General features: G+C 42.8%; 1 protein-coding gene across 1 annotated transcript; it reads right to left on the reverse strand.

Annotated features, from left to right (window-relative positions):
• Positions 1–4072: 4072 nt before the first annotated feature.
• On the reverse strand, positions 4073–16567 carry LOC136319147 (histone-lysine N-methyltransferase PRDM9-like). The gene is made up of 4 exons (XM_066252545.1): positions 16287–16567; positions 16041–16148; positions 9987–10123; positions 4073–7659 (listed from the first exon to the last, which is right to left on the reverse strand). The coding sequence occupies exons 1-4, from the start codon at positions 16351–16353 to the stop codon at positions 6136–6138; spliced, it is 1836 nt and encodes a 611-aa protein (XP_066108642.1). The 5' UTR covers positions 16354–16567; the 3' UTR covers positions 4073–6135.
• Positions 16568–16629: the final 62 nt, after the last annotated feature.

Here is a 16629-nt window from a genome sequence, read left to right on the forward strand (position 1 = left end):
CAGAGACTTCCTTGTTTATATATTGGATTAAAGGTTTTGATTTCTATACTATAAAGTGGGGCAGACCAGGAGCTTGCTCTCTTTGTTCCTGAGATTAGCATTAGAGAGGAGAGCAGAGAAAGGCCACGTGGAGGAGAGGAGAGGCAGCCAAGATGGCAAAGTCCTGAAGGAGAAGCCAGTTTGTGTAGAGAGAAGGAGATGAGGAACAGAGGTGAATAAGGCTGGTGAACTAGAAACCTTTGATTCTAGGAAACTTGGATAAAGTCAGTAGCTTTGTGAGCACAAAATGAGTGGGTTTTGGAGCCTAGTGTGTGTTTTTACTTGCCTGCCGGGTACAAGCTAGGATTAAAGTTAATGGCCTAGCAGTTTTTGGCTTCGTTGTTTCATCACAGTCTGTCCGAATCAAATGTGAAACTGCATGGGCCAGGCAGCTGTGATGGTGGTCACAGCTACTGGCTTTACAATTAAAAAATGTCATTCATGCTTTAAAGCATAAGGAGCTCACATTTTTTTATTAATATTTTTTAGCCTGACTAGGCAGTGGCAGTGTATAGAGCATTGTAATGAAATGCAGAGAACTCAGGTTTTAAACCCTGAGGCTCCTAAAGTGAGAGCAGGATTATCCGGCTTGAGTACAGACTCAGCAGCTTGAGTGTGGGGTCATGGGCTTGAGTGTGGGATTATAGACATGACCCAATGGTTTCTGGCTTGAGCCAAAAGGTCACTGGCTTGAAGCCCATGGTTGCTGGCTTGAGCAAGGGATAACTCTTTCTGATGTAGCCCCCCAGTCAAGGCCCATATGAGAAAGCAATCAATGAACAACTAAGGTGCTGCAGTGAAGAATTGATGCTTATCTCTCTCCCTTTCTGCCTGTCTGTCCCTCTCTCAACCTATATTTTAGGTTAATGGCCCTGAGAACTAAACACACATTTTATATTCTTTCAAACATGGAAGCTTGTTGGACGTTGCTTTCTGTTGCTTTGTGTTCCCTTTTCAATATGTTTGAAGTGTGCTACTCTGTTGTCACTCTGTGCCCATGGTAGTTTTTTATTTTTATTTTTCTGAAGCTGGAAACAGGGAGAGACAGTCAGACAGACTCCTGCATGCGCCCGACCAGGATCCACCCGGCACGCCCACCAGGGGCGACGCTCTGCCCACCAGGGGGCGATGCTCTGCCCATCCTGGGCATCGCCATGTTGCGACCAGAGCCACTCTAGCACCTGGGGCAGAGGCCACAGAGCCATCCCCAGCGCCCGGGCCATCTTTGCTCCAATGGAGCCTTGGCTGCGGGAGGGGAAGAGAGAGACAGAGAGGAAAGCGCGGTGGAGGGGTGGAGAAGCAAATGGGCGCTTCTCCTGTGTGCCCTGGCCGGGAATCGAACCCGGGTCCTCCGCACGCTAGGCCGACGCTCTACCGCTGAGCCAACCGGCCAGGGCTGTGCCCATGGTAGTTTTAGAAAAGAACTTAAGTACAATCACCTTTTTGTTAACATGAAGACTCCAAGGAACAGCTTGTTGACACCTTACCTTATTTCCTGAGTTTAATAGGTTTTGTGTTTCCCAACAAAAAGTATTCTGTCACATTTGTCACATGTTCTCAAATTAGCTGCATGTTATCTGTGTCACTGTTTTTTTTATGAAGTGAGAAGCAGGGGGGAGGCAGAGAGATAGACTCCTGCATGTGCCCAACTGGGATCCACTCAGCATGTTCACTGGGGTCTAATGCTCTGCTCATCTGGGTTGTTGCTCAGCTGCAACCAGAGCCATTCTAGCACCTTAGGTGGAGGCCATGGAGCTGTCCTCAGAAGCCAGGCCAACTTTGCTCCAATGGAGCCTAGGCTGCAAGAGGGGAAGAGACAGATAGAGAGGAAGGAGAAGGGAAAGGGTGGAGAAGCAGATGCTCACTTCTCCTGAGTGTCCTGAGCAGGAATTGAATCCAGGACTTCCACATGCCCAGTCAACATTCTACTTCTTAGCCAACTGGCCAGGGCCTGTCCATGTCACTTTAAGAATCCAAAATTCTGGCCTGACCAGGCAGTGGCACAGTGGATAGAGTGTTGAACTGGGATGCAGAGGACCCAGGTTTGAGACCCTGAGGTTGCCAGCTTGAGCATGGACTCATCTAATTTGAGCAAAGGTCACCAGCTTGGACCCAAGGCTGCTGGCTTGAGCAAGGGGTCACTTGCTCTGCTGAAGGCCCATGGTCAGGGCACATATGAGAAAGCAATCAATGAACAACTAAGGTGCCACAATGAAAAAACTGATAATTGATGCTTCTCATCTCTCTTCATTTCTTTCTGTCCCTGTCTGTCTCTCTCTCTGTCACTAAAAAAATAATTAAAAAAAATAATCCAAGACTCTGGTCTGACCTGTGGTGGCACAGTAAATAGAGTATCGATTTGAAACATTGAGGTTGCTGGTTTAAAACTCTAGGGTTGCCTGGTAAAGGCGCACATGGAAGGCAACTACTCTGAGGTGATGCTTCCTACTTTTTCTCCCTTTCTCTTTGTCTCCTCACATTTCTCTATAATCAATCTATATTTTTTTTTCCAAAAATCTAAAATTCTGTTACTAAGTTTTTATTTTTTTAATTTATTCATTTTCGAGAGGAGAGGGAGAGAGAGAGAGAGAGGAGAGACAGAGAGAGAGAAGGGGGGAGGAGCTGGAAGCATCAACTCCCATACGTGCCTTGACCAGGCAAGCCCAGGGTTTCAAACCCACAACCTCAGCATTTCCAGGTTGATGCTTTATCCACTGCACCACCACAGGTCAGGCCTAGTAAGGTTTTTGAAATGTTTTATATATGCAATATAACCTCATTGTCTTGTATTCTTGGGAATGTGAATTTCCCTTGAGCATGTATTATACGTTGAATATCTCTTGTCCATCTCATTATTTCACCTGATTATTAGCCCAGCTGCTAGAACTTTCAAAGTATGAGGATATTTTTAAATTTCATTGCCCACAGTGTTGATCAGTTGGCCTGTGATATGAATGGTTGGGCACTAACTCCTGGAGAGTCCTGCAGCTGAGATCATGGACATGTGTCAGCTAAGGGTAAGCATTGTTTCTGTTTCCTGTGTCAGTTTCTCAGTTTATTTTGGGAGGTATGGTAGAATGTGGTATTGCTGTGAGTTATGTTTCTCTCTTCGACATTTACACTGGTAGTGAAATATATATTTTAGCTTCCTGTTTGAACTTAGGGAGCTATGAGATTTTCTTTATAGAGTCCAGGCTCTGTTTGCATTGTAAGTATCAGATTCAGCTCCTGCATCTGTCATGCAGCAAGTGGGCTCAGGCACTTGTTCCATGTCTGAAGTTTTGTCATGCGGTCTTGGTTACAGATCTCCAGGGTCTGTGGCCAAATCTATATTCTGCTTTGCATTCAGTGTCTGAGGTCTCTTTTCTGTAGCCTCATATCCGAGTTTCAGTGTGGGGCCAATGAGGAGCTACAGTTCTAGGGCATGACTTATAAACTCTGGTGTCCAAGGTACTGTGTCAGTTTCTGTCATTGGTGTTTCCTTGTCTCAGTTGGTTCTGTGGACCAGTGTTTTGTGTTCAGTGCCAAGTCCTCTTTTTGGTTTGGAAGTTGATCCAGTGCTCAGCTTCAGTCGTATAGAGTCCTTGGGGTTCTGATTCTGACTAAGGTCTCTCTGTTCATTAATGGTTGTTATGTTCACATTGGCAGGAAAGTACATACTGATGGGGAAAGAGAGCAAATTGAATTGGAGATTCTATTCTATTAAACAGATTATGTGGGCTCTGGCCACTTGGCTCAGTGGTAGAGCATCAGCTCTATGTGTGGAAGTCCTGCATTTGATTTCTGGCCAGGGCACACAGGAGAAGTGCCCATCTGCTTCTCCACCCTTCCCCCCTTTTTTTCTCACTATCTCTCTCTTCCCATACAACAGAAGAGGTTCCCATGAAAAATAATTGCCCTGAGTGCTGAGGATGTCTCCAGTTGCAATGGAGCAATATGCCAGGGTCCAGCCCTGGGGGGAATCCAGGGGTCCCACAGGAAGAGACGGCATTGGCAAAATCGAGTGAGAAAGCTGAATTCTTTTCTTTCTCTTTATTCTCTAGTTAGAATTTACTGCCAGACATCTCTGCCAAATGCTGGTCTAGCTTTCTTTTTATGCGCACACACTAAGTTACAATCACATGGTATTCTGTTTCACTATGGTTACATATTTCCAGATAACAGTTAATTCATATCTATAAGCTACAAATTAGGTGGTAAGTCATTCAAAGTACAGATATACAATAACTTGAATAGCAATAACAATATTAGTACAAACTTTTAAAAGATTAGTTCTAATTAATAACTACTTTACTGTTGTTGTGAGTCAAGGGTGCAGAAAGAGAGATTAGCAGATGAAATCATCAAGGACTAGCAAAGGACCACCACTTGCTCAGGCAAATGGCCTTGAGTTCATGCAGTGTCCTAATTTTTCTCACAAAACTTCAAAGGCTTGCTTATTAAGAAATTGGCATAACATCAAGAGTAACTTTTTCTTAAAGATATATAGAGTGCACCTGCAAGATAGCTTAGTAGCAACATAATATCAGAAGGCATTAATTGCTATTGCTGCTATGGATTCCACCACATTCCTCTCCTTATTCTTGGAAAATACAAAAATCTCATGAGAATGTTTTACTGAGAAAAGCCCAGCAACTGCCTTCAGTCACAAAACAAGTCTCTTAACAAAACATTCTTTACTTGCCAACTGTGTTCCCATCCAAGGCCATGCAACGGGCCATTCCATAACAACTTACCTAAGATTCTATTGTCTAGTCAAATTTTATTTATTTACTATATTCACACACTAGTTAAATTCTAACTATATTCTTCTCAGAGTGTTCCACCATCTGCAGGTCAGGTAAGCAAGAAGAAAGGAAAGTTTCTCTACTCTATCACATGAAAAGGCTAGGGAGGAAAGATGATGAATTAAGTGAAGGCCGAAAGGTGCTCTGTGCACAGCCACTGCCTCCTATCCATTTACAAGTCACAATCTATTCTTTTTAACATGATTAATAAGAAGAAATTCTCCTACAAACTTAACCCTTTACAAGGGATATCATAGCCAGCCTCTTATGTTTATGAGCCCAGTTCAAGGGGCTTATAGGCTTTTCTGTGGAACTCACACCCTCTGTCTCATTTCCAAAGAAATTACTATGAATCTACAGGGAAAGCACAGTACTATTATCCCTGTGCCATAAATAATAGCACACACCCAGAAAAAGGGGGGATATAAGGCCAGATTAATTCAAAAAGTCAAAGGGGGAAGTATCATTGTGCCTTTCCTTTGCAGTGACTTTGTCAACCCGCAGCCATTGGTCTTCACTGCGGTGACTTTGTCAACCAGCAGCCATTGGTCTTTTCTGCTGTGACTTTGTCAATCAGCAGTTTTTTTTAATAAATTAATTTTTTTTTAATTTTATTCATTCATTTTTAGAGAGGAGAGAGAGAAACAGAGAGAGAGAAGAGGGAGGAGCAGGAAGCATCAACTCCCATATGTACCTTGACCAGGCAAGCCCAGGGTTTCAAACTGGTGACCTCAGCATTTCCAGGTTGACAATCAGCAGTTTTTGATCTTCTCCTGCTGTGACCTTGTCAGCCAGCAGTTGTGGATCTTCTCTGCTGTGACCTTGTCAGCCAGCAGTCATTGATCGGCTCCCGACACCTTTCCCTTGTGAGTCTGTCCCAAATCCCTCTCCCTGGGCAGTAACCTATATAAATTGACTCCAGATTTTCATGTTTTTAGGGGTTGAGTTTCTGTGCCTGACAGTGTGAGTTTTCTGTGGCCTTGTGGGAACTCTCTGCTTTCAGGGATGAGGAGGGGAAGAATGAGTTATGTGGTCATTATAGTTTTATGGAAATAAGATTTATTAGAACAGGAGGTGAAAGACCAGGAGGATATTTGTGTTGACATTCCCATATCACTTGAGGAACTCTTTGTTGAGATCATCTCTTGTTATGAAAGTGAAGAAGTTGTTTAACCAGTTACTTCTGTACTAATTATAATCTTAGGAGGGTATGAGATCAGTAAACTTCCTATGAAATCCCCTCAGAGCAGGAATATGACCTGTGAAACAGCTATGACTGTGGAGATGCAATTAAATGCTAATGACTCACTTACTCTCCTTGCAAACAGAGGGCTTCTCCCTTGAGTGTGTCCTCTGGTGTGTGAACAGATGTGACTTTTGTGTAAAGCTTGCTCACACTCCCAGCAAACATAGTGTTTCCCCCTGAGTATGTCCTCTGGTGTATTAGATCTGACTTTAGTGTAAAGCCTTGTTCACACTCCCTGAAAATATAGGGCTTCTGCCCTGAGTGTGTTCTCTGGTGTCTGAGGAGATGTGACTTCTGTGAAAAGCCTCGATGACATTCCCTGCAAACATACGGCTTCTCCCCTGAGTGTATTCTCTGGTGTCTTAGGAGAGTTGATTTCAGTGAAAAACCTCGCTCACACTCCCTGCAAACATAGGGCTTCTCCCCTGAATGTGTTCTCTGGTGTGTGAGGAGATTTGACTTCTGTGAAAAGCCTCGCTCACACTCCCTGCAAACAAAGGGCTTTGCCCCTGAGTGTGTTCTCTGGTGTCTTAGGAGAGTTGACTTCTCTGAAAATCCTCGCTCACACTCTTGGCAAACATATGGCTTCTCCCCTGAGTGTGTTCTCTGGTGTCTTAGGAGAGTTGACTTCTCTGAAAATCCTCGCTCACACTCCCTGCAAACATAGGGCTTCTCCCCTGAGTGTGTTCTCTGGTGTGTGAGGAGAGTTGATTTCAGTGAAAAGCCTCGCTGACACTCCCTGCAAACATAGGGCTTCTCCCCTGAGTGTGTTCTCTGATGTGTGAGGAGAGTTGATTTCAGTGAAAAGCCTCGCTGACACTCCTTGCAAACATAGGGCTTCTCTCCTGAGTGTGTCCTCTGGTGTATGAGGAGAGTTGACTTCTCTGAGAAGCCTCGCTGACACTCCCTGCAAACATAGGGCTTCTCCACTGAGTGTATCCTCTGGTGTTTTAGGAGATCTAACTTTTGTGTAAAGCCTCGTTCACACTCACTACAAATATAGGGCTTCTGCCCTGAGTGTGTTCTCTTGTGTCTGAGGAGATCTGACATTTTTGTAAAGACTTGTTCACACTTTCTGCAAACATAGTTCTTTTCACCTGAGTGTGTTCTCTGGTTTTTGAGATGTGACCCATCATCAAAGCCTTGTAGACACTCTCCATACTTGACAGCTTCATTTCTTGACATTACTAATCTCATAGACAGTTTTTCTGTGTTCACTGAATTCACATTCTGGCCTCTGCTAGGTGCTTCCTGTATCATTCTCTCTTGCTCACTAGAGCTTCCCATGTGTCCTTTGGGAGGTTTCAAAAAGGCCCTTGAAATACTCCTCTGGCTGCTCCTTTTAATCAAATGTTTGGACTTTGACCTTTTGACCTTCAGCTTTGTCATCCCCATTGTGTGTATCAGTATGTTGCTGATGATGATTTGGATCCTCTGGGTAGGGATCCTTTGATTGCAGGTGTTTTTTTGTAGATGTTCCTGGGAGAATATCAGAGGGGTGATTGTGTCCCACATGTTGGCTGAGAAATTTCTGACTGGAGAAGGCCAGAGAGAAGAAATAACATGGTTGTATCTCTGGCTGTGGTTCTGCTGAAAAAAAAAAATTTTGGTCAAGACAGATGTTGACAAGTCTGCCTGGGTCATATGTTTTGTTAAGACATGTCCCACGAGTCATTCTTATAGGGTTGACATTGTAATATCTGTCTCCCACAAAGTGTGTTTTTACAGTCTCTTTTCTCTTTTAATTTTTATGTACTATATCTTCTTTAGAAATCCACAATATCAAGGGTACTTTCTATGGATTTCCAGATGAGCGACTATCAACCAGCATTAAGGGCTGTTTCACTCCTTGTAGGGGTGTAACAATGCTGACGTTTTTTATATACATGTAGCTTTTTTTTTTCTGAAGCTGGAAACGGGGAGAGACAGACAGAATCCCGCATGCGCCCGACCGGGATCCACCCGGCACGCCCACCAGGGGCGACACTCTGCCCACCAGGGGGCGATGCTCTGCCCCTCCGGGGCATCGCTCTGCCATGACCAGAACCACTCTAGCACCTGGGACAGAGGCCAAGGAGCCATCCCCAGCGCCCAGGCCATCTTTGCTCCAATGGAGCCTTGGCTGCGGGAGGGGAAGAGAGAGACAGATAGGAAGGAGGGGGTTGTAGAGAAGCAAATGGGCGCTTCTCCTGTGTGCCCTGGCCGGGAATTGAACCCGGGTCCCCCACATGCCAGGCCAATGCTCTACCGCTGAGCCAACCGGCCAGGGCCTATACATGTAGCTTTTAACACAGTTGTTTATAAAGACCATTGGCCCCAACTAGGAATTGCTTCCATCATAGTTTCTAACAGATGGTAAACTGACAATATGGCCTTCCTTAAGCTTCACATCAAATATTCATACTTGATTTTATTCAGTGTCAGCCCATTTCATATACAATGGGGAGTAAATATTTCCCCAACCATACTTTTTAAAAATTGACTGATTTTTGAGGACAAAAAGAGGAGGAAGAAGATGAAGAATAAGAAGAAGAAGAGGAGAAAAAAGAAGAAAAAAAAAGAGAGGCATTTATTCATTGTTCTACCTAGACAGGCAGTCATTTGTCATTTCTTGTATGTGCCCTGACCCAGGCTCAACATTGGTATTATAGGTTGGAGCTCTAACCAACTGAGCTAAACAGCCAGTTCCCCAATCATAATTCTTATATGCCGGACTCCCATCCCTCTCCAGCTAATCCATAATCCTTTCTCTCTTGGAGATAAAGTAATCTCTGAGAGGATTCCCACTGAAGTGTATTCTCCAAAAATTAACAGCAAATCTTAAAAAATAAGCCACCCCATAGCTGAGAACAGCATCATCATCCCACCTCACCCAGGAAGGTTTCCAGCATCTTAGCTCAGATCACAGAACTGCATTCCAGGCTTCTGGGAATCTATTGGACCTCTGCTCTTACCCTATATGCTAAACAGAGGTGGCCCTCAGAAAACAGACCCATGCCAGTTTTCCCAGTGGATAGAGTGTTGGCCCGGCATGTGGACATCCCAGGTTTGAACCCCGGTCAGGGCACACATGAAAAGCGACTATCTGCTTCTCTTCCCCTCCATCTCCCCCTTCTCTCTCTCTTCCCCTCCCACAGCCAGTGGCTTGATTGGTTTGATCATCAGTTCGATAGTTCAGTTGGTTCAATTGTTGACCTCAGGTGTTGAGGACAACTCAGCTAGTCTGAGCATGGACCTCAGACTGGGGTGGCTGGGTGGATTCTAGTTGGGGTACATGAAAGAATCTGTCTATCTCCCTTTCTCTAACTTAAAAAACTTAAATTTAAAAAATTTTTTTCATCATTATAAAAGTTTATGGTTAGTGCTGTGTTAAAAGGCTATCATATTTTTTGCTTATTGGTGAATGGCAGTTTCTTATTTCACCTGGTGCATGGGGAAATGGCAGGAGCAGTTATCAAACAAACAGTATCAAAAGGGCTTAGAAAATCATTGGCTTGTTAAGAAATATTTGTCCTAGAGAGACCTGAAAATGGCAATGGAGTAGGCAGATGCACAGACTCCCAGCTCACACCACCAAACTGGATTACAAATTAATTGAGGAAAAATCAGTGTGAAAAACCAACTGTGGGCTACAAAAACAGCTCTCAAAAACCAAGGAGTAAAGGAGAAGCCACATTGAGCCTGGTAGGAAGAGCTGGGGAGAGGTGAGTCTCCCTTGCTAAAAGGAACAAGGGGTTGTGAGGCTGAGAGCCCAGAAGGGTCCTCATTCCAAGGAAAAGAGTAGTAAATATCACTCACAGCCACTTTCCTGGGGTCCTGGGAACAAAATGTATTGAAAGGGCTGGCTTATCTTCCAAAAGAAAAGGGGAGAGAGAGAGACAGATGGTGAGAGGCAGAGGAATGCATGGGAGAACCTGAGGTGACTTATCCAGTGCTGGAGGTGGCCATAGCTGGGTGACGTGTTGATCTTTCCACATAATACAAGACAAGTGGTTCCAGGTCAGCCATCTCAAGATATCTCTCCAGCCCAAATTAGTGCAAGAAGACACAGCTGAAAACAAGAAGTGGGAAGGAGGGGCAGTAACTCAGGTCTCCATGGAGATCTGAGATAAAACTCTCCCTAATGAAGCAGAAAAAACACCCTGCCACCAGAGAGATTAACTGGCAGATCAGGCCTTCAGAGTCTCAGGTTACACCCACCACATTCCTAGATACAGTTTAAAATAAGCCCCCTGCTGAGATCAGTAAACAAGACTACATCTGAGAAGAAATTAAACAAATCAAGACCTCAAAGCAGCTAATAACAACCCAAGAAGACCTAGAAATAACACAAATGAAAATTGGAGGCAGACAACACCAAACCTAGACTCAACCAGCCCTACAAAGAACACACCCAATCACACAGACATAATGAGAAGACAGAGAAATGCAATGCAAACCACAAGAGAAATCTCCTGAAAAGAAACAGTGATATGGAAATAAACAAACTGGCGGATTGCAGAGTTTAGAATAATAATTGTTAGGATGCTTAGGGATCTTAAAACAACAATGGATGGTCATTATGAACACCTAAATAAAGAGATAGCAAGTATAAAAAAGGACATTGAAATATTAAAAAAGAATAAGTCGGAGGTGACAAATACAATATCAGAAATGAAGACCACAATAAAAAGAATTAAAAGTAGGATGGATGAAGCTAAAGATTGAATCAGCGAGTTAAAGGACAAGATGAACAAATGTATAGAAGCAGAACAGAAAAAAAAAGAGATGCAAAAAGTCTGAGGAAACTCTAAGAGAGCTCTGTGACAACATGAAGAGAAATAACATCCGCATCATAGGGGTGCCTGAAGAAGAAGAGAAAGTACAAGGGATAGAAACTTTATTCAATCAAGTCATAGCTGAAAACCTCCCTAAATTGATGCAAGAAAAAATCTCACAAGGTCAAGAAGCAAAAAGAACTCCATTAAAGAGAAACCCCAAAAGACCTACACCAAGACACATCATAATTAAAATACCAAAGTTAAGCAATAAAGAGTAAATATTAAAAGCTTCTTGAGAAAAGAAGGCTATCACCTATAAAGGAGCCCCCATAAAGATGACACTCAACTTCTCAACAGAAACATTTGAGGCCAGAAGAGAATGGCAAGAAATATTCAAATAATGCAGAACAAAAACCTACAACCAAGACTACTTTATCCAGCAAGGCTATCATTTAAAATTGAAGGAGAAATAAAAAGCTTCCCAGACAAAAAAACCCAAAAAACAAAACAAACAAAAATCAAAACTCAAGGATTTTATTACAACCAAACCAAAGCTGCAGAAAATGTAAAGGGGTCTGTTTTAAACAGATCAAAGTAGGAAAAGAATATAGCAAAAGAGGAATACAGCTTTAAAGAATAAAATGGCAATAAACAACTATATATCAGTAATAACCTTAAATGTAAACAGATTAAATGATCCAATCAAAAGACAGGGTAGCTGCTTGGATAAGAAAACAGGACCTGTACATATGCTGTCTACAAGAGACATGCCTTAAAACAAAAGATGCACATAGACTGAAAGTAAAAGGATGGAAAAAATATTTTATGCAAATGGAAATGAAAAAAAAGCTGGGGTAGCAATACTTATATCAAACAAAATGGACTTTAAAACAAAGAATATAGTGGATGATAAAGAAGGTCACTACAGCCTGACCAGACGGTGGCGCAGTGGATAGAGCGTCAGACTGGGATGCTGAGGACCCAGGTTCATGACCCCGAGGTCGCCAGCTTGAACGCGGGCTTATCTGGTTTGAGCAAAGCCCACCAGCTTGAATCCAAGGTCGCTGGCTCCAGCAAGGGGTTACTCGGTCTGCTGAAGGCCTGCAGTCAAGGCACATATGAGAAAGCAATCAATGAACAACTAAGGTGTTGCAACTCGCAATGAAAAACTAATGATTGATGTTTCTCATCTCTCTCTGTTTCTGTCTGTCTGTCCCTGTCTATCCCTCTCTCTGACTCACTCTCTGTCTCTGTAAAATAAATAAATAAAAATTAAAAAAAAAGAAGGTCACTACATAATGATAAAGGGAGCAATCCAACAGAAAGATATAATGATCATAAATATCTACGCACCTAATATAGGAGCACCTAAATATATAAAGCAGACTTTGATGGATATAAAGGGTGAGATCAACAGCAATGCTATAATAGTAGGAGATTGAAATACCCCACTAACATCACTAGATAGATCCTCAAGAAAGAAAATTAACAAAAAAACAGCAGACTTAAAAGACACACTAGATCAACTTGATTTAATAGATATCTTTAGAACCTTTTACCCTAAGGCAGCAGAATATACATTCTTTTCAAATGCTTAAGATAGACCACATGTTAGGACACAAGCAGTCTCAACAAATTTAAGAAGATTGAAATCATATCAACCATTTTCTCTGACCAAAATGGCATGAAACTAGAAATCAACCACAACAGAAAAACTGAAAAATACTCAAACACATGGAAACTAAATAGCATGTTATTAAATAACAAATGGGTTAACAATGAAATCAAAGAAGAAATAAAAAAATTCCTAGAAACAAATGATAATGAGCAAACAATTCAAAATTTATGGGACACAGCAAAAGCAGTCCTGAGAGGGAAGTTCATAGCACTTCAGGCATTCTTTAAGAAGCTTGAAATAGCTCAAAGAAACAACCTAACCCTTCATCTAAAAGAACTAGAAAAAAAAACAGCAAGTAAGGCCCAGAGGTAGTAGAAGAATAGAAAATAATAATGATCAGAGCAGAAATAAATGACATAGAAGCTAAAGAAACAATACGGAGGACCAATGAAACCAAGAACTGGTTCTTTGAAAGGGTAAACAATATCGATGAAACTTTAACAAGACTCACCAAGAAAAGAGCCTGACCAGGCAGTGGTGCAGTGGATAGAGAGTCAGACTGGGATGCAGAGGACCCAGGTTTGAGACTCCAAGGTCACCATCTTGAACACAGGTTCATCTGGTTTGAGCAAAAGCTCACCAGTTTCAACCGAAGGTTGCTGGCTCAAGCAAGGGGTTACTCAGTCTGCTGAAGACCCGCAGTCAAGGCACATATGAAAAAGCAATTAATAAACAACTAGGGTGTTGTGATGTGCAACAAAAAACTAAAGATTGACACTTTTCTTCTCTCCATTCCTGTCTGTCTGTCTCTGTCTATACCTCTTTTTGACTCTCTGTCTCTGTTTAAAAAAAAAGAAAAAAAAGAGAGGACTCAAATAAATGAGAATTGAGAGTGGAGAAATAACTGACACAACAGAAATAAAAAATATTGTAAGAAAATATTATGAAGAACTATATGCCAAAATATTAAACAACCTAGGTGAAATGGACAAATTACTTGAAACATATAATCTTCCAAAAATCAATCTGGAAGAATCAAAAAACCTAAACAGACCAATTACAACAAAAGAGATTAAAACTGCTATCAAAAAGCTCCAAAAAAACAAAACTCCTGGGCCCGATGGCTTCACGTGTAAATTATACCAAATATTCAAAGAAGAACTAACTCCTATCTTTCTTAAGCTATTTCAAAAATTCAGGAGGAAGGAACACTTCCAAGTTTTTTTATGAGGTGAGCATAATTTTGATTACAAAACCAGGCAAAGGCAACACAAAGAAAGAAAATTATAGGCCAATAACTCTGATGAATTTAGATGCTAAAATTTTCAACAAAATATTAGCAAACTGGATCCAGCAATACTGAAAAAAATCATACATCATGATCAAGTGGGATTTATTCTGGGGAGGCAAGGATGGTACAACATTCTTATTTCAATTAATGTGATTCACCATATAAAAAAATTGAGAAAAACCACATGATAATTTCGACAAATGCAGAAAATGCATTTGATAAAATCCAGCACTGATTTATGATCCATACTCTTAGCAAAGTGGAAATACAGGAAACATACCTCAAGATGACAAACCCACAGTCAACATTATAATTAATGGACAAAAATTAAAAGCAATTCCCATAAAATAGGAACAAGGCAGGGGTGCCCCCTTTCACCACTCTTATTCAACACAGTACTGGAAGTCTTAGCTACAGCAATCAGATAAGAAGAAATAGAAATTGGAAAAGAAGAAGTAACACTATCATTATTAGCAGATGATATGATAGTGCATATAGAAAACCCTAAAGTCTTTGTCAAAAAACAACTGGACCTAATAAATGAATTCAACAAGGTGGCAGGACATAAAATTAATAAATAGAAATCAGAGGTATTTTTATACACAAACAATGAACTGTCAGAAAGAGAAATTAAGGAAATAATCACCTTCACTATATTAACGAAAAAATTAAGTACCTAGGAGTAAATTTAACCAAGGAGGTTAAACACTTGTACTTGGAAAATTATGAACATTGATAAAAGAAATCAAGGAAGAAACAAAGAAGTGGCCGTTTATGTCAAAAATATAATAAAGGTCACTTAACTAGACAAAAAGTCCATTTCTTTAACATTACACTTTCTTCCTTTCTGTCTTCTCTTTTTAAAAATTTTATAAAATTTGCCTGACCTGTGGTGGCACAGTGGATAAAGCAGTAACCTAAAATTATGAGGTCAACAATTTATAACCCAAGGCTTGCCTGGTCAAGACACATACAAGATGCAACTACAAAAAGTTGACACTTCCTGTCTGCCTCCTCCTTCTCTCTTTCTCTTGCCTCTCTCTAAAATCAATAAAATTCTTTTTATTGATTTAAGAGAGAGAGAAGGGAAGAGTGTGAGAGAGAAACATTGATTTGTTGTTCCACTCATTTTTGCATTTAATGGTTGATTATTCTTTCTTTTCTTTTTTTCTTTTTTTAGCTAGAGAGACAGGAAGGGAGAGGGATGAGAAGCATCAACTCATAGCTGTGGTACCTTAGTTGTTCCTTGATTGCTTTCTCATACATGCCTTGACCAGAAGACTCTAGCTGAGTCAGTGACTTCTTGCTCAAACCAGCAACCTTGGGCTTAAACCAGTGACCATGGGGTTACATCCACAACCCCATGCTCAAACTAGCAACCCCTCAGTCAAGCCCGCAACCTTGGGGTTTGGAACCTGGGTCCTCATTGTCTTAGATTGATGCTCTATGCTTTGTGATACCACCTGGTCAGGCTTCAATGGTTGATTCTTATATGGGCCTTGACTGGACATCAAACCCACAACCTTGGTGTATGGGGACGACTCTCTATCAAATTAATCAACTTGGCCAGGGCTCTTTCTGTCTTCTTGTTTCAGCATAGCCTTGTCCAATCTAATGGTACAATGACCATCTTGCCTCTTTTTCTTCTTATTCTTCCACCCTTACACATTTGGCCAGCCTTTCCCTTCCTTAATCATCAGAGTCTGGTCAGCACCAGTCTTGAGAACACAGCTTCAGGTCTATGGACCAGAGAAACCATTTGGGTCAAGTTAGAGATCACATCTGGACTTCAACTGTGTTTAAATCCTAGACCCATGAAAACAGAAGGACCTTACTGACCACACCCTCATGAAACCAGACACCCTGAAGAGATGGCTGACACAGGGCCTGATACAATGGTCCTTACTCTGGCCCACAACCCCAGCTGCCTTAATCACCATGATTAATCCTTTCTAATCTGCAATGCGGCCGGCAATACCCAGACAGCTCTGTCCTGGAGCACTGCTCATTGGCCAGACCTTCCTCCTCCTCTTGTGATGACAAGTGTTCTGAATGAGTTATTTCTTATGTGCTTTTGTACTTTTATACCATTCCTGCTCATAAACACATCTATAAATATGTGCAATTACTTACACATGGAGGCAGTGTAGCAAATCACCCCTTATTGCACAATATACTGTTTGCATCTCGCTCCTTTGCTAAATGCAAGCTCTGTCCCTTGTTAGCCGCTAAGAGGAGGGGACCTGACCCTGGGTCAGTTTCTAAAGGGCAGCACCATGCCTGTGGCCCCGCCCCTCACCTCGCTGCCTCCCAGTCCATTCTTCATGCGAGTCCGCAGTGTCCTCCACCGCGGGTCTGGTGGCCTGCCAGCAGTGAACCATGGAAGCGGTCCGAGGGGCTCTGAGGCCTGGGGAGAAACAAAAATCGTGGTCCCCAAAGGGAAGTGCTTGAAGGAGCAGCCCTGACATAGGCCGGCCAGTGTGCCGCCCGCGGTTGCTGCCCACGGTTCCCGCCCTGTTCTAGCGCGGTTGCAGCGCCTCGTCACCTGTGCGCAGCTGGGCGTCCTGGTTCCTCTCCACGTTGGGGCAGCGCGCCTTCTCCGAGTCGCCCATGGCGGCCACCCCTCCCGGGAGAAGTAGGCGCGGAAGTCCCTGAAGACGTCGGTTGCCAGGGGAGACGCAGCCACGTGACCCGTGCAGCCCTGGCAGAACCGCCCCTCGCCCTGCTGGGTCCGATCCAGGCTTGCCCCAGCCCGCTGCCCCGTGCTCACCTGCCGCTAGGCCCACGCCTTGCTCGCCACTCCCTCAGTGCCGCCCCTCGCCCCGTTCGTCCATGCTCCAGGACCCCGCATGCCCAGCTCTGAGGTGCCTGCGCGGGAGACAGCTCTG

This window comes from Saccopteryx bilineata, chromosome 1 (genome assembly GCF_036850765.1).
Source record: "Saccopteryx bilineata isolate mSacBil1 chromosome 1, mSacBil1_pri_phased_curated, whole genome shotgun sequence".
In the NCBI taxonomy this organism is placed as follows: Eukaryota; Metazoa; Chordata; class Mammalia; order Chiroptera; family Emballonuridae; genus Saccopteryx; species Saccopteryx bilineata.